Genomic DNA, 21619 nt, shown 5'->3' on the forward strand with positions numbered 1-21619 from the left:
ACATTTATGGAAGAGGTCATCCTTTCTCTGATTTCCAAATAATAGCTGTACAGATAGTTCAGTAATCAGCCATTTGATTCAGTTAAAAAAAACTAATTTTTGACTTTTTTCTTACATTCAATTGAGCAATAACTCATTCAAAATTTATTATATGTATACATACAGTATACATTTTCTTTTTGGGGGTGTCACTAGAAATTGTGTTTTTAAATTTTTTTTCATCTCAATGTGATAAGAACACTTAATATAACACGTAGCCCTCTTAACAGATTTTTGGGTGTAATACAGTATTATTAGGTATAGACGGTGTTAAACAGCAGATCTCTAGAACTTACTCATTTTGCATAACTGAATTTTACTTTTTGATTAGCAGCTGCTCATTTCTTCTCACTGAAGCCAACCATCATTTTCTTCTTTGCTTTTCTGAGTGTGATTACTCTAGATACCTCATATGAGTGGAATCATGCAGTACTTATGCTTCTGTGACTAGCTTATTTCACTAAGCATAATGACCTCAAGATTCATCCCTGTTGCATGCTGCAGAATTTCCTTCTCTTTAAAGGCTGGATAGAGGGCGCCTGGGTGGCTCAGTTGGTTAAGCGTCTGCCTTCGGCTCAGGTCATGATCCCAGGGTCCTGGGATTGAGTCCCACACGGGCTCCCTGCTCAGTGGGAAGCCTGCTTATCCCTCTGCCTCTGCCTGCTGCTCCCCCTGCTTGTACTGTCTCTCTCTCTGACAAATAAATAAATGAAATCTTAAAAAAAAAAAAAAGGCTGGATAGTACTTGATTGTATGTATATACCACAATTTTTTATCCATTCATCTGTCAGGGGGCATTTAGCTTGTTTCTGTATTGTGGCTACTGTGAATGCAGTGACTCTGGGAGTGCAGATACAGGGAGGACCTGGGTTTCTAGCCCAGTCACTGCAGCAAGGTGGTGGGTGTGGAGCTGTGGTCAGTGCTGCTTGTTGGCACAGCTGCTTTGTTCTCTGTCGTCCCCAGGGACTAGCGTGTGTGCTGTGTCCCACATCCCCCCAGCTGGGCGAGATAGGAGCTGGTCCCTAGGGTAGCACCTGGCAAAGCTGGGATATTAGATGTGAGGTCTGACTCTTTCCCTCCTCAGGGAGAAGCAGGGAGCTGAGGACACCTCTGGATGATATTACACTGTGCTATGCTGTACTAGGTTGGGAATTATGGTGAAAGGGTGTCTCTACTTTTCCTACTAGTTTCATTGCACCTGCTTGGGTATAGAAGCCTCTCAACTAGCTTTTGGATTTCTGACAAGAGAATTGATCTGTGCATTGCTGCTAAGTTGGTATGTCCATGAGGAGAAGGAGGCTCCATTTCCTACCCTACCACTCAATACTCTGCCCACTCCCACCTGGCTCCTGTCTCTCTCAGCTGAGAAACAGCTCTCCTTTTGCTAAATCCCATGGGGGAGATTTCATTCTTCACCTTAACCTCTCAGGGGCATTTGGTCCCATTAACCAGCCATTCCATAAAATATTCTTTCTCCTGGGGCACCTGGGTGGCTCAGTCGCTAAGCATCTGCCTTCGGCTCAGGCCATGATCCCAGAGTCCTGGGATCGAGCCCCACATCAGGGTCCCTGTTCAGCGGGACGCCTGCTTCTCCCTCTCCCACTTCCCCTGCTTGTGTTCCCTCTCTCTCTGTGTCTCTCTCTGTCAAATAAATACATAAAATCTTAATAAATAAATAAATATTCTTTCTCCTTAAGTTTTTTTGCCACCACATGCTTCTGGATTTCCTCCTTCCTCTTGGGCGGTTTATTCTTTGTCTTAATTGTTGGTTTATCTTCCTCCATCTGCTCACTAAATGTTGGACTTCCTCAGTTTTTAATTCCGTATCGTTTCACTGTAAACTCTCTTTTCTAACAAGTGATTCTTCTGACCATTAGAATCATCTGAGGAGCTTCTAAAATCCTGATGCTTGGACTTCATCCCATACTAATTAAATCTGGGGTGGGACTAGGCATCAGTCGTTTGCAGAGTTTCTCAGGTGAAGTCAGTGCACAGCAAAGCTGAGAACCGCTAGATAAATCTGTCTGAACCCACAATTTTAAATACTACATTTTCATCAGAATAACCAACATTTGTGTTTGATTCTTAAACACATAACCAGCACATGGTATCGTGCATGGCGTATAGAAAATGCTCAAAAACTTTGTTAAATGAATTCAAGGAATGACTAAAGTCAGGGAAATATTTAGCATATAGATAATTGAGTGATAGTTATGTTTTTGTTGTTCTTTAAGGAATTGCATTATTTAGTTGATGTTGTGGGTTGAGTTCTCTCTAAGACGGACCGTGAGATGAAGATTTCCATGCAGAAAGAGATTGCTTTTGGAACAACATTTCTTGGGAACGGGAAGCAGGTTCACACACAGGAACAGTGCAGTTGCACCTGAGGCATGGGTTTGATGCTACAGGGAGCTCTGAAGCTGGAATGGTCTTTCAAAGTTGTCTCAATCATAGGAAGAGACTTGAATACTTTTGTGTCCCTATATCAAAGTCTTCCGGTATGAGTTGACTCCAGGGCAAGACACCTTCCTTCAGCTGAAGGCTATTCTAGAAGTGACCCAGTTCAGAGCCTTAAGAAACCCGCATTCCTGGCAGAAGCCTCAGTTCCAAAGGGGTGATGGGGAGGATAAGGTACCACAGCATCCACTACTAGTAGAACTGGATGAGCAACCAAATGGGATCTTACAGATCACCTTATTTAGACCTTTGATTTAAAGGTGAGTATACTGAGGCTCAGAAAGGGATGTGCCCAATATAATGGAGTAAGTAACCTTATAGTAGTCTGTTGGGGTCTATAATGCTAGTCTCTTTGCTCTTAGACAAGTGTTTCTTCAGTTATACCCACACTTAACTTTATTATGTGTGTGTGAGTGTGGGATTTATCTTATCACCGTTTCTGTTAGGCGGGAAGGGAAACACTTTATATTTATCTCTGTATGGAAATAGAAAATTGAGAAAAGATAAGTACAGTTGTAGTTACAGTTGGTAGCAGTTAGAGATATTACTATGGATTCGTATTTGTTAAGCCAGGATATAGTACTCTTTCTGCAGAGCATGGAAAGTAATTGCTCAGTGAGTGTTTTGAGGTTTAAGTTTGCTTCCTTATGTTATGAGGTTTCTATCAAATTAGTAAACCAATACAAAGTAGTGAGAATGTACAGTGTTTTACACTGTTTGAGAAACATACGAGTCAGTAGACGATCCTTGTAGTATTCATAGGATGAGTAATCTCACATGTGATAGAAAGTTAAAAAAGACCACAGCCTCTGATGAGACTGGGAAGTCACTGGTATCCAGAATCCAGCATCTCTGCAAATAGATGTTTCTACTTTGTGAAAAATGTTTTTCTTTGAGCCATGGATGATGTAATTGCATAATTGAAGGTAGACAAGATATGAAAATATTTCCACAGGATCCAACAGTTCCTTAAGCCCAATTGAGGGATAAATAAAATGATTGCTGTGAAACACTGTTCTTAGTTATGATTCTTGGCCTGTAATAACACAGTAGACTGTGCCACCTATAGGCACACGTACCATAAACACATCCTTTTTGAATAAATATAAACTAATTAAACTCAACTAGTCATGTAAAAGGTATCACTCACTGTATTCATAAACCTTCTGTTCACAGTTGAATCTCTGAAAACAGAATGGAAAATAAATATAGAAGCTGTCAAGAGAGGTAATAATAAGTTATACTGTAATTAGGAAAATACAAAACAAATAAAACCCCTCTATAATAACCTTGCAGTTATCTGGATTCATACATAACTACCGACTTAATTCATTACCTGAATATATAAAGTGTTTCTCTGTCTTTGTATATCTATCTGTCTGATTATCTAGAAGTGTATTTTCACTGCTCTAAAAATCCTCTGTGCTCTGCCTGTTAATCCCCGACTCACCCCAGTCCCTGACAACCTCCTTTACAGTTTCCATGGTTTTACCTTTTCCACGATGTCATGTAGTTGAAATCATCACATAGTAGCCTTTTCATATTGTCTTCTTTCATTTAGTAATATGTATTTCTGGTTCCTCTATGTCTTTTCATGGCTTGATAGATCATTTATTTTTAGTGCTAAATAATATTCCATTGTCTGGATGTACCACAATTTATTTATCCATTCATCTACTAAAAAACATCTTGGTTGCTTCCAAGTTTGGCAATTATGAATAAAGCTGTTATAAAAATTTCTGTGCAGGTTTGTTTGTGTAGACATTAAGTTTTTATATCCTTTGGGTAAATACCAAGGAGTGAGATTGCTGGATCGTACGGTAACAATATGTTTAGTTTTTTAAGAAATTGCCACCCTGTTTTTCAAAGTGGCTGCACCATTTTGCATTCCCACTAGAAATGTGTCAGAGTTCCTATTGTTCCATATCTTCATTTGCATTTGGTGGTGTCAGTGTTGTGGATTTTGGCATTGTAATAGATGTATAATGCAAATTAAAATTGCAATGAAAAATCATTGTTTTAATTTGCATTTCCCTGTGCCATATGATGTGGAGCTTCTTTCCATAGGTTTATTTGCCATCTGTTTGTATTCTTTGGTGAAGTTAAAGTCTTTGGCACTCTGCTTTTTTTTCCCCCTCAAATAAACTTTATTTTATTTTATTTATTTTTTTTAATTTTTTTTTAAGATTTTATTTATTTTATTTCAGAGAAAGAGAGATAGAGAGAGCACAAGAGGGGGGAGTGGGAGAGGGAGAAGCAGGCTTCCCGCCAAGCAGAGAGCCCGATGTGGGGCTCGATCCCAGGACCCTGGGATCATGACCTGAGCCGAAGGCAGACGCTTAATGACTGAGCCACCCAGGCATCCCAAATAAACTTTATTTTAGAACAGCTTTTGATTTACAAAAAAATTGCCAAAATATAGAGTTCACAAATACTCTGCTCCTAGTTTCTCCTATTATTAGCATCTTGCATTAGTATGATACTTTTTTTTTTTTTTTTTTTTACAATTGAAGAACCACTGTTGATACACTGTTACTAACTAAAGTCCATTCTTTATTCAGGTTTCCTTAGTTTTTACCCCATGTCCTTTTTCTGTTCCAGGATCGCATTCAATATATTATATTACATATAGTCTTCATGTTTCCTTAGGCTCCTTTGGCTGTGACAATTTCTCAGACCTTCCTTTTTTTACATGACCATGATGGTTTTGAGGAGTACTAGTCAGGTATTTTGTAAAATGTCACTCTACTGGGATTTATCTCATGTTTTCCTCAGGATTAGACTGGAGTTATGTGTTTTTGGGAGGAAGGTCACAGGATTCAATGCCATTCTCATCACATTTTATTAAGGGTACATAAAATCAACATGACTTAACACTGTTGAGGTTAACCTTGATCACCTGGCTAAGGTAGTATTTGTCAGGTTTCTTTGTTGTAAAGTCACTCTTTTCCCCCTTCCCACACTATATTCTTTGGAAGGAAGTCACTATGCACAGCACATGCTAAGGAGTGCGGAGTTATACTCCACCAGATGAGAATAGAGGATCTATTTGAAATTCCAATTATTTGGAATTATGCATGGGAGAATTGTCTATTCTCCTTCATTTATTTATTTAATCATTTATTGGTATCCATATGGACTCATGGATTTTTATTTTATACTTTGGAATATAAACCAATATGATTTTATTTAGTTGCTCAAATGATTTAGATTTGAGCATTTGGGAAACCTTTCCATTGGCTTCTGTGTCCCTTTGACACGCTCTCATTTTTTTTTTTTTTTTTGAGCTTTCAGTTGCTATGAGATATCTGATTTTTTTTTTTTTTTTTTTAATTCTTCTCCTTTCCTTTCATTTTAGATGAGGATACAGCATTTGTTTCCACAAAGGAAAATTTCTACAACCTGAGGTGTTCAGGCCCAGGATCCTCAGTGTTGTAAGCTTTGTGTGCATTTTTCAGGGAAGAACATAGATTTTACCAGATTCTTAGTGTTGTCCATAACCTAAAAAGAGGTAAAGAATCACTGCCCTTATGTAAAGAGGAGAAATAACACAACCTACACATTTTACAAAACTTGCTCTTTCTTTACTGCTTTGTTCTTGCCTCAGTTCATGTCCAGCTGGAGGCTTTGCAGCTCCCACACGCAGATTCCTCATGCTGGCATATGCCAGACTGCTTGCAAGTCCAAAAAGAACTTTGACCATTGTTGTTGCGTTTATAGCTCCGTAAAAACAAAAGCATCCCTTTGGACTCAGATTCCTGATTGGAGAGAAGACGGTCAGTTAATAGGCTCGTACACACCAGTTTTGATATTGAACTGTGCAGTATGGTCACTAAAGGGTCATGTAAAAATAAGAGTGTTCTACAGTTAATGGAAAACTGAGTTTCCCCTTTGGAAAGAAATTTCTGGATTTTTCCTTTAGTGCTGGAAAACATTACATCACCCAGCTATACAGCCTGATACATTCCTCGCATAACTTCACATATTAGTAATGACATCGGTTCAAGTTTAGGCGAGTGAACAAAAGAAGACTGGTTGTAAAAAGGCATTTGATATAAAACATTATTTTCTCTAGTCATTTGATCACTTTGCCTGAGTAAAGTAAGTTATTTTCTTAAATTAATATCACATTTCTATGGAATAAATCCTGTTTTGTCATAATAGAATTGTTGATAGATTTCTTGAAATAAAGCAAAATGGCATAGTCAAATGGATAAAATATTGGACTGAGATGCAGAAGATAAAGACTAACAATGAAACATAGCAGTGTGTGACCTAATTAAATGCACTTAACTCTTCTTTTTCTTTTTGTGTTGTGTAAATAGTACTAGTCACTTTCCCAAATTATAAGGTTTATAAAGTAAAGTGCAGACAGAGGAAAAAATGCAAATTATTTCAGCTCTTTGGCAGAAAGTGCTGTAGCTTCTAGACTCAAACTGTATCTTAACATGTAGAGATGACTTTAATATTATCTTAGTATTGACTGAGCTAAACAAATGATTTTTATTGTTTTCGGGTAGGAAAAACCCCTGATTTCATGCATGTGAATATGAACTACATGGGATTTCACTTAAATTTTAAAATATCTTTGACTTTCTAGTATAAAGAAAGGTGAACTGTTAACTGAATATTCATATCAGGTTAACTACAACAGACATTGATACAAATAAGAATAAAAGAAAGGGGCTATAATGTATTTGATATATTCCTTTTTTATTAATTTGAAGAGATTTTTGTTAGCCAACATTGATTTTTTTATTGTTGTTAATAAACAAGAATTTTTGTTGTTTTTTGTTTTTTGTTTTTGTTTTTTAGCTGTGGAAAGAAAGAAAAACATTTGGGGATGTCTGGATGGAAGAGTGACTCTGATAAGTTATAGAAAGAGCAGACTCAGATTTTTCAGGACCAATGATAAGTAAGACTAATAGAAACTAAGAATATATCTATTACACACACACATACATCTATACACACACATTTATATAATGTATATATCCTAAAGCAATATATGGATGGATGGTGATAAGATAGACACTATTTCACTTCCATTATGGCAGTTTATTGTGAAATGATAACTAGGAATCAGGATTACCAGATTTCATAACTCTACTACCTTAGGATACTCTCTTAGCCTTGCTGTCTTAGTTTCTGTGTGTATGTCCTCAGTAGCTCCATTAACTCACCTACTGCGTACTCTTCCACCAATCAGGATTTTTCTCTTTCTCTCCACTGAAGAACAGCTCTCTGGGTGGTTAATAATCTCTCCTGTTTCATCAAGGGAGCGTTTGTGATTATCAATAAAGAATGTAATGGACATGATAGTTGATTTCTCAATTATCTATTTCATTCTGGACTATTGATCTGAGCCAATCATGATCATTTTTTTCTCCTTGCCAGTGATTGGTTCAGCCGTAGCCAATGCTGGGAAGCTTCTGAAGAAAACAAAAGAACAAAAATAACCCTTATTCTAAGAAGACGCCTCAGGAGGAAATGCTCTTTACCTGGATGTGATGTGTGGAACGGCTTCTAGCGCACACAGCCATCCTGAGGCTGAAGTCTACTTAGAAGAGCTGGCCGATAGAGGGCGCCTGGGTGGCTCAGTCGGCTGAGCCTGTGACTCTTGATTTTGGCTCAGGTCGTGATCTCAGGGTGGTGAGACAGCCCTGTGTTGGGCTCAGTGCTGGGCGTGGAGTCTGCTTGGGATGTTCTCTCCCTCTCCTTCTGCAACCCCCAACCCCTGCTCTCTCTCTCTCAAATAAATATATCTTAAAAAAAAAAAAAAGAGCTGGCAGATGAAAAGTGCTTGAGATAGTGTGTATTTCATACTATCAGACAGTATAGGGAATTGCAAAAATATAGAAGCCATGATTCCCTCAAGAATCATACTGTCTGCATTCAGTCTAGTTGGTAATATATACACAGATATTAAAAAAAGCTATAATATAATTGCCAAACAGTATATTTATGTTTGTGTTCATTAGCATAAGATGAGACGATTGAGGCAAGATTTTAGGAGGGCAATCTTAAAGGACAGGCTGGGTTTAGATTAGTACAATGAGAAGTGGAAGGGGGAAGGGGGATTTATTCTGAACCAGTGAATGGAGGAAGGGCAAAATTTGGTTGAGTTACAAGGACTAGAAAGTGAGTTTGATTGACACAACTTACAGCGGTAGGGGAGGAAAGATTTTTTTCCCTTCTATCCTCAATAGCTAGGTCTATGAAGTAAACGACAACAAGAATATTAACAGGAGAAAAAGTATACAAATTATTAATTTTTAATACCACATTCATGGGGGCATCAGAGCTAAAAAAAAAAAAAGTGACTACCTGAAGAGTGGTGAGATTTGAGAGCTTATATTATGTTCTTCATAGAGAAAGGGGAGGAGGATGTGTGCCTCTTAAGGGAGAATATGGGATTTTTAGGAAAGAGGAATGGGCCTTTAGAAGAATAGATGGGAGGTATGATAGTTTGTGACAAAGTTTTTTGGGTGCCCTCTCCTGTGATAAGAGTCAATCTTCTTTAGTTGATGAAACTCCCAGGGAGGGGACTTATGACAGTAAATTCCTTTTGGAGAATCTGTCTATAGGCAGATAGGAGTTCAGAGAAAGCCTCCCCTGCATTTGCTGTTTTCCAGGGCTTTAGCTCAGAATAATCCATATTCCAAAGAGACATCTTCCACAGCTGGAAGAAAAAAATCAGTCTGGAAAGTTCTCTACTACTAAAATTAGTGTTAATTGTTTTTATGTTGTCTGGTCATTTCATTGCTTAGAAGGAATGTACTTGTAAAGGATTTTACATCAAGAGACACAACAATGCAGTCCTTAATTGATCCAATACAAATGTATTTTGTAATCAATCAATTCTATTTTCCTCCCCTGAATGAGAAACCTTTTGGATGGGTTTGAACACTAATTTGCATCCTAATATCCAATTTTCCCACATACCCTCATTCTCTTTAGAGTTTTCAATCTTTTGATAAGGGATGACAGTTGGCTCTAGGGAGGTTACAATTTCACCTGCAGTGAAATGGAAAATCTCATTACCAGTCCCCAAGTCCCTGCAGCTATGATATTGGCACTGATAAGGCCATGAAAAGCAATTTTAAAATAATATATATAATCTCCTGCACCTTTAGGAGGTTTAACTAACTGATTATCATGTTTTTCTTTAATATTTTGGACTCTGATATCTACTTGAAAAGATTGTATCAGTTTGTAGTATTTTTTGATTTTTTATAAACTTAATATCAGTCCCACCCCACCTCTAGGGGTTATATCTTATCAGCAGATTGTATGATAATTAACTCAGAACAGAATTGCCTGATAGGTAAGAGCTTGGATTTCAAAACAAAGCCATGCCCCTTACTTTTGTTTTTTGTGTTTTTTTTGCCTGTAAAAGCTTTAGTTTATTATAAGTCTGCTTACACTTTATTTTTTTAATTTAATTTTATTTTGTTAATCACCATACATCATTAGTTTTTAATGTAGTGTTCCATGATTCACTGTTTGCGTATAACACCCCGTGCTCCATTCAATACAAGCCCTCCTTAATACCCGTCACCAGGTTAACCCATCCCCTCACCCCCCTTACTTCTAAGTTTGCTTCGTATAAATTAATATCGTTTTTGAAACTGACACTTTCACCATATCAATACAGAATAGAATAGACAGGGCTAGATGCTCCAAGCATAATTTTAAACTTCCTTGTGATTGTCATGGATTTTTTTTTTTTTTTTTTTGTACTGGGACAATGATTATATAAGACTTTATGGGTGGTAAAACAAACTGAAACAAACAGTAAACAACAAAGCATTTTTCATTGGATTCCAAGGAAGTGCATTTTTTGTTTGTGTTTTTAAGTGCTTTCAAATGATACCAATTTGGTCAAAATTAATTGTTCTAAGTTATTTAAAATAGAAAAATGTGGCAGTTTTTTCTCTTTTTGATAGTTGACAAGCAAACATATGTAGAAAAGAAAGCTGAAACTTGTAGCTCTGTATTTTCCTTATTTAATTGATCTGGTAATAGAGAAACTTCTTTTACCACTACCTCCTCCCTCTCCCCCCCACCATTCTCCCCAACATAGTAAACTCAGTGAGGACATTCATTGGTTATTTCTTAGGCAATACCATTTTATAAATGTCAGCATGATAGTTTTATGAATTGTTAGGCTATCTCTCTGGCCATATCCTCATAATTATAGTATTCACATACTCCTTTGCTTAGGCAGAAGGTTAATATACATTATTTAAAAACTATTTTTTGCTGTTTTTTTTTCCCTTTTATCTCATTGTCTGCACTCCCTTTGTGCTTCTCTAGATTTTGATTGCAGATTACTTCTGAACAAGTAAGATGTTTGCTTAATTTAATTTAAAAGAAAGCAACAGGGAGTATTTAGGGCAGTGTTTCATGAATTTAGAAAATTAAGTGCTAAAATACTTTTTTTGTTTTTTATTTTTTATGACAACTAGCTTTTGGGCATCTGACAATGCCTGCTATTTTTATTTACTTCTATTTGGAAAAGCCTTGTGGTAGTTGTGAATTTGTCTCAAAAAGCATCTTTTCTCCATGGAAAATTACCCATTTCTATTGCTGGCTATTTCTAAATGCTTACCAGAGTTTTGTTTTGTTTTCTTCTCTTATAGCCAGCAGTCAGCAGAGGACCTTGCCCGAGTACCTGCCAACTCCACTAGCAATATCTTGAATAGGCTATTGGTCAGTTATGATCCCAGGATAAGACCAAATTTTAAAGGTTTGTTTCTTACCCCCCACCCCAAATCTTCAATCTTTGCAGTTTAAAACTTAATTTTATGTGTTTAATCATTCAGTTATGATATTCAAAACAATAAGGTTTCAAATTGGCATGCTACTGTCCTGTGATGTTGCTTAGACTTAGAGCAATTTAGTGACAAAGATACTCAAAGACAAGCAGAATATTAGTTCTTACAGTTTTATACGGTTCCCAGTTAAAAGAACAAAAATAAGTATATTTTGATTAGATTAACCTCCGTCATGGGTTTACTAAGTACTTAGTATTGCTAACCTTAGTGATTTAAATTTCAAGCTCTGGACACGGATCTGGCTTTCATTCACAGAAACCGAAGTTATAATTTGTAGAATAGCCTATACTTGTTAGGGATAGACAATAGTTCTGATATGTATTTAGATTCTTTTAAAATTTTTGCTAGCATTTCACATTGATAAAAATTTCCCTCTACTCTTTTGCTGAAAAAAGATGGCCACATGGTTTTTAAAAACATGTTAACTTTGTGAATAAAAGCAACCGTGTTTTCTACAGCATAGATCGTTTCTACTCCAACAGAATATTACTATTTATCACACCTTTCAAGAACCAAAACCATACTTGCAATAAAAATCACGAGAAGATTATATAGCTGTGTGAACTTTCTTTCTTTCTTTTCTTATTTTCTTTTCTTGTCCTCTTGATGAGTTAGGAAAAGCTATCTGAAAAAAGTCTCCTCTCGAAAACTGTAATCCTTATTGCTGGCTAAGGACAGGTATTAATGTAGATCAGATTAACATTGTAAGGCTTGATATTTTTTTCTTCTTCCTTTACAGAAAAAAAAAAAAATGTCTGCAGCTGTTTCTAGTCAACTGAAGTTATACAACTATGTTGTAAAAACAGGGTTTTTGTTCATTACCAGAACCTATTCAGTTACTTTCAACAACAGCCATGGTCTGGGTTGTCACATGTCTACCATATATTGATTCACCACCTGTTTTTCATCAGTCAGTGGTTCTGTGGCTAAAAGGCTAAATTCACATTTTCCCTTTGTTAGCCCAACCAGCAGCCGACAACGAATAAAAAGAAAAAAGAAAAAAAAAAAAAAGCAAGCAAGCAAGAAATTTGCAACATTATACCTTAATTCTCACTCCATGAGCTTCCAAATTATTTTCCAACAGGTCAGGCAAAAATCTTTATAATGATTCTGTTATATGTCTGATTGACTTCGCATATTCATGAATTAAAAATCAAAATATAGTCATTGTAAGTAAGACGTATTGAATACTGCTTTACTAATGAAAGTAAGATTTGAAATGATTATAAAAATGCAAAAACTTAAAACATTTAAAAAATGGTGTTTTTTTAAAGAATATTTTATGTTAATTTCTTAAAATAAATGCATTAGCTCAATTTAAAATTTCTTTAAAGGTAGACATATTTACTCAGAGTCTTAACAATTTAAGAAATAAATATTTCTGAATAAATAACATGAGTTAATACAGCTTAACTCCTTTTTTATTTTTATTATAATCCTTGCTTAGAAAAATAAGTCAATAGCAATTGTGAACATGGAATACTGAGACCATAGTTTTAAAGTTTTACATCCCATGTGGTTTGGAAAAAATATAAAATCAAGTCCATAAACCATAAAAATATGAAAATTCTGACCAAGTTTTTTATAGCTACTAAATATATTCTTAATTTTTATTTGTAGGCATTCCTGTTGATGTAGTAGTCAACATTTTTATCAACAGTTTTGGATCTATTCAAGAGACAACAATGGTAAGATTACAGGCAGTTAAGTATTTTTAATTATCAAAATTTTAACTAGAGGATAGTGAAAGTAATAGTAAAACTGAAAAATAAGGAGTAACTCTAAGGAAAAATGCATGCTTTCTTCTAGTATGAAATATCCAAATTCCAAGGTGTGTTACATCAGTGATTTCAGTGCTTATATAATTTTGCAATTCAAATGTAGCCTTAATGCTAATTAAAACTTACAGACTTGGAAGAATTAATATACTCACTCCGAACAACTAATTGGATACCACCTGGGAAAAGCATTTATGTAATGAATATTCTGGAGCAACGTTTATTTCCTAGTATGCTTATATGTATGAACATTAAAAAATATTTAAGTGTTCACGGTTTATTTTTCTTCTAGTTTCCTGAGGAGAATCTTTGTTTACTCTGTTGTGCTAATATTGTGATGTTTGGATCAGAGAATTGTAAAAGCCAAAGAGGAAAATTAATTTTTATAAGGCAACAGAGCTCCCTGAAAAAATTATGTAACAAGAGGAAAGGTCAAGGAAGGGCAAAAGAAGAGCGAGAAAGAGATGATGGGCGGGCTCCTGTCTTGAAAGGAACAGAAAAGAAGGGTTTGAAGGAGTGGCTGCTACCCATGCAGGAGTTGGACTGCAGGGACAAAGGCTGCTATAAAGTAGTAGTTGTGTTAGTAGGTTACTAATTAGTAGATTACATTAGCAGATTTTCTGAATGATGTGTGATGTAATTACCCCTCCGCTTCTTAAAAGGCATTCAATAAAGTCTACCTGCTGTTTGATGTTTTAGAATATTAGATTTTGTGCCCTTTTTGAAAAACCACATGCTAAAATGATACTTCAAGTGGGAGAAAGAAGGCCCAAGTTTTTTCTATTTTTTTTGAGATACTTATATTTTATTAATAATATACATTTTGGATTGAAAGACCAGGAATGGATAGAGCACAGTATAATTTTTCAGGGATGATCTCAGGCTAGAGAAAGAATGATTTAAAATATTTATTCCTTTATTCCTCATAGCAGCATAATGTGTTATAAAAGCAACTCTATATTGCATTTAATTTGTGACACCCATTTTTGTATCTAATTGCAATGAGAATGTTATTTATTTTTTGTAGAAGCATATATTTAGCCCCTGAATAACTGATTGTTTTCTTAGTGTGTAAATATTTTTAGAGAATTATTCAAAAGAAGATTTTGGAATCAAATTCGTTTATTTCCAGTGATTTTTTAGTTCACCTAAATGATAGAAACAGAGTACAGATCACTAGAAGACAGCTACAGAATAAGATACGGACTACCGTATAGCACTTAGGAGACAAGTGTAACACTTGTTAACAGAAAATGTGGTTAGTCTAGCTAAGCACTTCACTTTGTAAGAATAAGAGATGTCCTTTTCTCAAGGTGAAATTTTAAGGGAATCCATTTTGTCTCTATACTCTTCTCTGTGCCCTCTTTTGTCTTTCATGGCATCATTACCCTAATCCTAAATCATCCCTGAAATATGTTCTGGCCTGTTGGAAACATTCCAATTCTATCTTGCATTTTGGGACAGCTAATGCAAGGATATTTTTTCTCATTTGCATAAAGACTACACATGTGTCCAGCTCAGTAGGTATCATTAATGTATCTCTTCTTTAATAATCATTCATTGAATGCCTTCCAAATGTCAGACACTTAAACTTCTGCAGGCCCTATCAGTAGTTACTTGATGACACTGGGTTGAAAACACCTGCGGGAAAGGTATGCTAGAAAAGGGAGATGAATTTTCTTACAGATTATTTGGGGATTATAATAAAATATTGCATATTTATAACATATTCTCATATTGTCCTCCTTCAGGGATTCATCATAGTAGCTAGCTGGACTACTTATTGCTGGGACCAGATTCAACCGATTCTCATCAGGGAGTCTTTGTCCCTGCTATTTATCCCTGCTTTTCATCTCTTATCTTCTAATCAGAGCCTTTTCTGGCTGCTCTGACTCACTTTGTGCCTTCTTTTCAATCCAGGTCTTTCATCTCTATCACTTGTTGCTTAAATCTGATAGCTTCTTTACTGTAATTAAACTATTTTTGTGTGTTTTTCTCTTATTCTCTAATGGAGTGTAAACATTTTAAAATCAGGAATAATGTATCCCACTTCTTCATTTTCCATTTGTTCTTTATTACCTGATATAAACACTGGTCAGGAATACTGGTGATGGACTCAATAGAGTAATTTCAAAGGTATACATGTATGGAGAAGATGAGAGGATATTTCTTTTTTTCTTCCAATCACCCAGGGTGGGCGTCCTTTATTATTATTATTTTTTAGCTTTATTGAGGTATAATTGACAAAATTGTAAGAAATTTAAAATGTACATGATGATTTGATACATGTCTACATTGTGAAAGGCGTCCCCTCATCAAGTTAATGAACACATCCATCACCTCACATATTAATCTTATTTAAAAAAAATTTTGGTGAGAACATTTAAGTTCTACTCTCTTAGCAAATTTCAGTTATACCAACAGTGTTATCAGCTATAGTCACCATGTTATACATTAGATCCTGACTTTATTCAGACCTTATTCACCTTATTCATCTTATAACTGAAAGTTTGTATTTTTCTACCAACCTCTCCCTATTTCCCACACCCCCAAGCCTCTGACAACCAGTTTTCTACTGTTTCTATGCTCTCCAGGCTCATCCATGCTGTTGTAAATGACAGAATTTCCTTTTTTTCAGCGAGTAATATTCCATTATATATATGTATGTATATATATATGTATATCCATTATACACACACACACACCACATTTTATTGATCCATTCATTCACTGATGGACACTTAAGTTGTTTCCGTACTTTGGCTATTGGAATAATGTTGCAGTGAATATGGGAATGCAGATATCTCTGCAAGATTGTAGTTTTGATTGTGTTGGATATATATACCCAGAAGTGCGATTACTGAATCATATGGTTGTTCTATTTTTAATTTCTTGAGGAACCTCCATACTGTTTTCCACAGTGGCTATACCAGTTTATTTTCCCATTGGCAGTGTACAATGGTTCCCTTTACTCCACATCCTTGTTGGTATTTGTTATCTCTCTCATTGATTGATTGATTGATTCGTTCATTTGTTCTGCTAATAACCCGAGAGCATATTTCTTAAAAACAAAGAAAACAAAAAAGTCCCTGGAAACAAGAGGTTGGGAAAACAGAGAGTATTAGATTTGTCTAAGTACAGGATATATGTTCAGGGAAACAATATGGTGGCCAGTGTGTAAGTTGCAATGTTAGACCGGCTTGTGCTTGAATCTGTTGTGTACCTCATGTGCTATACCCTGACAAAGAGTGAATAAATTACAAAAATAAAGCAAAAATATTTTGCCTGGCATAGTAGCTCTCAGTGATGTGATTCTTGGGTTGTTATGCATTTTCAAATTCATTTAGTATTTCACAATAGAATCTCATCCCAAAGAAAATGCTAAAGAAAATGAACCATTTATGAGTTTGTTAGTAACACCATTGTACAGTTGTGGTTTTGTTTATTAATAGCCCCCTAGAAATCTCCCCTACAAAGATCTGCTGAAATAAAGGAAGTCGTAAAGTCTGGGAAGCTTTAATATTACCCCAAACTTTTCTCTCCCATTCAGACCTTTCTACTTCAACTAGTAGTTGCTTATTCCAGAAGGCATAATGCAGGACGCAGAGCTCGGAGGGGTGACTGTGACTTCAGTAGCTGCTAGTCAGGTGGTGGACAGATATAGGGCAGCTTCTGAAAAGGGGAGGGCGCCCATTCCTTTTTTCCAACAGATAATGTTGATTATCAAAGAAGCAATCAAGGTTATAGGCATTCACATTGTTGTTAGGAAATTTGAGCCAATTCCATTTGGGAACCATTGCTTCATGCTTATTTGTTTTTTAATTCAGTTGCTAACTGTTGGTGACTAAATTAAAAGTAATCTCACATTTATTCAGAAGCCATAATTGTGTAGTGAAGGAAAAATTATAGCCATATTAATATTCCTTAAAATCTTCCACGCTTCCATGGTTATATGCCCCTTCAGCTTGTTTCATGATCTCATTTTATAACTTTATAATTCCTTTTTCTCATATCTGTGTGTTTATTTGTATTCCACTACCTTACATTTTTGTAAGGTATCATTATAAATACTATACGTGGTATTTACTGACTTTAATAGTAACATCACCAAAATTGTCAAATAAATGTAATCATCCTAATTTGAAATTCTAGTTTTATCAGTTTATATGTTACTGCCTGTGGCAACTGAAATAAGAGTATTCAGAACAATGAAAAGAATGTTTTTTTAGAGGCCAGGTGGTGTCTGCTCTGTGGTTATGTCTATAATATTTGTTGATTTTTCCATTCAGTTCTTACCTTTGGCTTAAATCACTGGGATTTTCATAATTGAAAATGTGAACTATTGCACTTGTGGGGGAAAAAATTGGGTAGTATGGTTTATTATAATAATCTCTACACAGAAACTTCATCTCATCAGAAATACATAAGAGCTATTTAATGGAAATGGGAGCCTGTTTATATAATCCATATTCTTTCTTTGGTTTAGGCATGCTTCATAATTATATTGAATTATTATTATACTATAATTCATGATCCCATCAGACTTTCTATGCCTTTCTGCTGCATGGCTTATTATTTGTTCTTCAGTTCTTTTTGAGCAACCCAGTGTGCCTATAAGGAAAAAAAAGTCACATTCGGCATCTGCTAAAAGAGCTGAATTCTAGTTCTTGGCAATTATTTATCTTTGTTGTTTTAAAAACAATTTCATCTATTTCCCTTTATACAGACTTACATTTCTTTCCTTAAAACTTGTCTAAGTTTACTATTCCTTTTTTCTTGTTGCTTTTATTATTAACTTTCCAGCATTATTTCATTGTAGAATAATATTAGACATGTTTGTCCCCATTTTTTTTCTATTTTATGTCTTAGATACACAAACCTTCAAAAGGTTTTTATATTTATTTTTTCTCATATGATCTGTCTTCAGGTTTGTACCCTGTGGTAGGCTAAATAATGTTCCCCCAAACTGTCCATGTCCTAATCTCAGAACCTGTGGATAAGCTATTTTACACAATAAAAGAGACTGTGTGTCTGTGATTAAAGTAAGGATCTTGAGTTGGGGAGATTATTCTGGTTATCCAAGTGTCCACTATAATCACAAATATCCTTATAAGCAGGAGGCAGGAGGATCAGAGTCAGTAGTGGTAGATGTGATCAAGACAGTATGAACATGGACTGATGCAAGGATGTGATGTATCAATCAAGGAATGTAGGCAGCCTGTAGACGCTGAAAAAGCAAGGAAATACAGTCTCTCCTCAGATCCTCCAGGAGGAGTCAGCCCTGCAGATACCATGACTTTAGTCCCATGAAACTAATTTTGATGCTCCAGAACTATAAGACAATAATTTATGGTATTTTAAATCACTAAATTTTTGGTAATTTTGTTACAGCAGCAATGGGAAACTCATACACATGCTGATGAACACTTTGTTAATGCATTTTTTTTCCTCCCAAATTCTGTTGCAGGATTATCTGATTACATATAACTTCATCCCAAATGCTACTGGAGAGTTATCTGATTATGTATATAACTTTTTCCATATATGGAAATGGCAAGACAATCAATGGTTTTTTTTTTTTTTTTTTTTTTTAATTTTTTTATTCTTATGTTAATCCCCTTACATTACAACATTAGTTTTAGATGAAGTGTTCCATGATTCATTGTTTGTGCACAACACCCAGTGCTCCATGCAGAATGTGCCCTCCTCAATACCCACCACCAGGCTAACCCATCCTCCCACCCCCCTCCCCTCTAGAACCCTGTTTGTTTTTCAGAGTCCATCGTCTCTCATGGTTCGTCTACCCCTCCGATTTCCCCCGCTTCATTCTTCCCCTCCTGCTACCTTCTTCTTCTTCTTCTTCTTTTTTTTTTTCTTAACATATATTGCATTATTTGTTTCAGAGGTACAGATCTGAGATTCAACAGTCTTGCACAATTCACAGCGCTTACCAGAGCACATACACTCCCCAGTGTCTATCACCCAGTCACCCCATCCCTCCCACCCCACCCCCCACTCCAACAACACTCAGTTTGTTTCCTGCGATTAAGAATTCCTCATATCAGTGAGATCATATGATACATGTCTTTCTCTGTTTGACTTATTTCACTCAACATAATACCCTCCAGTTCCATCCACGTTGTTGCAAATGGCAATATCTCATTCCTTTTGATGGCTGCATAATATTCCATTGTATATATATACCACATCTTCTTTATCCATTCATCTGTCGATGGACATCTTGGCTCTTTCCACAGTTTGGCTATTGTGGACATTGCTGCTATAAACATCGGGGTGCACGTACCCCTTCGGATCCCTACTTTTGTATCTTTGGGGTAAATACCCAGTAGTGCAATTGCTGGATCATATGGTAGCTCTATTTTCAACTTTTTGAGGAACCTCCATACAGTTTTCCAGAGTGGCTGCACCATTTTGCATTCCCACCAACAGTGTAGGAGGGTTCCCCTTCCTCCGCATCCCCGCCAACATCTGTCGTTTCCTGACTTGTTAATTTTAGCCATTCTGACTGGTGTGAGGTGATACCTCATTGAGGTTTTGATTTGGATTTCCCTGATGCCGAGCGATATTGAGCACTTTTTCATGTGTCTGTTGGCCATTTGGATGTCTTCTTTGGAAAAATGTCTGTTCATGTCTTCTGCCCATTTCTTAATTGGATTCTTTGTTCTTTGGGTGTTGAGTTTGATGAGTTCTTTATAGATTTTGGATACTAGCCCTTTATCTGATATGTCATTTGCAAATATCTTCTCCCATTCTGTCGGTTGTCTTTTGGTTTTCTTAACTGTTTCCTTTGCTTTGCAAAAGCTTTTTATCTTGATGAAGTCCCAATAGTTCATTTTTGCCCTTGCTTCCCTTGCCTTTGGCGATGTTTCTAGGAAGAAGTTGCTTCGGCTGAGGTCAAAGAGGTTGTTGCCTGTGTTCTCCTTTAGGATTTTGATGGACTCCTGTCTCACATTGAGGTCTTTCAGCCATTTGGAGTCTATTTTTGTGTGTGGTGTAAGGAAGTGGTCCAGTTTCATTCTTCTGCATGTGGCTATCCAATTTTCCCAACACCATTTGTTGAAGAGACTGTCTTTGTTCCATTGGACATTCTTTCCTGCTTTGTCGAAGATTAGTTGACCATAGAGTTGAGGGTCCATTTCTGGGCTCTCTATTCTGTTCCATTGATCTATGTGTCTGTTTTTGTGCCAGTACCATGCTGTCTTGATGATGACAGCTTTGTAATAGAGCTTGAAGTCCGGAATTGTGATGCCACCGGCTTTGCTTTTCTTTTTCAATATTCCTCTGGCTATGCGGGGTCTTTTCTGGTTCCATACAAATTTTAGGATTATTTGTTCCATTTCTTTGAAAAAAGTGGATGGTATTTTGATGGGGATTGCATTGAATGTGTAGATTGCTCTAGGTAGCATTGACATCTTCACAATATTTGTTCTTCCAATCCATGAGCATGGAACGTTTTTCCATTTCTTTGTGTCTTCCTCAATTTCTTTCATGAGTATTTTATAGTTTTCTGAGTAAAGATCCTTTGTCTCTTTGGTTAGATTTATTCCTAGGTATCTTATGGTTTTGGGTGCAATTGTAAATGGGATCGACTCCTTAATTTCTCTTTCTTCTGTCTTGTTGTTGGTGTATAGGAATGCCACTGACTTCTGTGCATTGATTTTATATCCTGCCACTTTACTGAATTCCTGTATGAGTTCTAGCAGTTTTGGGGTGGAGTCTTTTGGGTTTTCCACATAAAGTATCATATCATCTGCAAAGAGTGAGAGTTTGACTTCTTCTTTGCCAATTTGGATGCCTTTGATTTCTTTTTGTTGTCTGATTGCTGTGGCTAGGACTTCCAATACTATGTTGAATAGCAGTGGTGATAGTGGACATCCCTGCCGCGTTCCTGACCTTAGGGGGAAAGCTCTCAGTTTTTCCCCATTGAGAATAATATTTGCTGTAGGTTTTTCATAGATGGCTTTTATGATATTGAGGTATGTACCCTCTATCCCTATACTCTGAAGAGTTTTGATCAAGAAAGGATGCTGTACTTTGTCAAAAGCTTTTTCTGCATCTATTGAGAGGATCATATGATTCTTGTTCTTTCCTTTGTTAATGTACTGTATCACATTGATTGATTTGCGGATGTTGAACCAACCTTGCAGCCCAGGGATAAATCCCACTTGGTCATGGTGAATAATCCTTTTAATGTACTGTTGGATCCTATTGGCTAGTATTTTGGTGAGAATTTTTGCATCCATGTTCATCAGGGATATTGGTCTGTAATTCTCCTTTTTGATGGGGTCTTTGTCTGGTTTGGGGATCAAGGTAATGCTGGCCTCATAAAATGAGTTTGGAAGTTTTCCTTCCGTTTCGATTTTTTGGAACAGTTTCAGAAGAATAGGTATTAATTCTTCTTGAAATGTTTGGTAGAATTCCCCTGGGAAGCCATCTGGCCCTGGGCTTTTGTTTTTTGGGAGATTTTTGATGACTGCTTCAATT

General features: G+C 36.2%; 1 protein-coding gene across 4 annotated transcripts in view; it reads left to right on the forward strand.

The window, feature by feature from the left end:
- The window catches only part of GLRB (glycine receptor beta), a 96508-nt gene that overhangs the window by 25192 nt on the left and 49697 nt on the right, over positions 1-21619 (forward strand). For 2 of the 4 annotated variants that reach the window (XM_045880237.3, XM_064585204.1), the window contains exons 3-4: positions 11142-11248; positions 12957-13024. In XM_045880237.3, coding sequence (XP_045736193.1) covers positions 11142-11248; positions 12957-13024 — 175 coding nt within the window. Of the gene's footprint in view, positions 1-6502; positions 6598-7311; positions 7412-7893; positions 8132-11141; positions 11249-12103; positions 12421-12956; positions 13025-21619 lie in introns of those variants that run through there. The other 2 variants (XM_064585205.1, XM_064585206.1) reach the window with 2 other exon arrangements.

The sequence above is a fragment of the Mirounga angustirostris genome, unplaced genomic scaffold, assembly GCF_029215605.1.
Source record: "Mirounga angustirostris isolate CCGP_5_RB_7025 unplaced genomic scaffold, mMirAng1.0.hap1 SCAF_2, whole genome shotgun sequence".
In the NCBI taxonomy this organism is placed as follows: Eukaryota; Metazoa; Chordata; class Mammalia; order Carnivora; family Phocidae; genus Mirounga; species Mirounga angustirostris.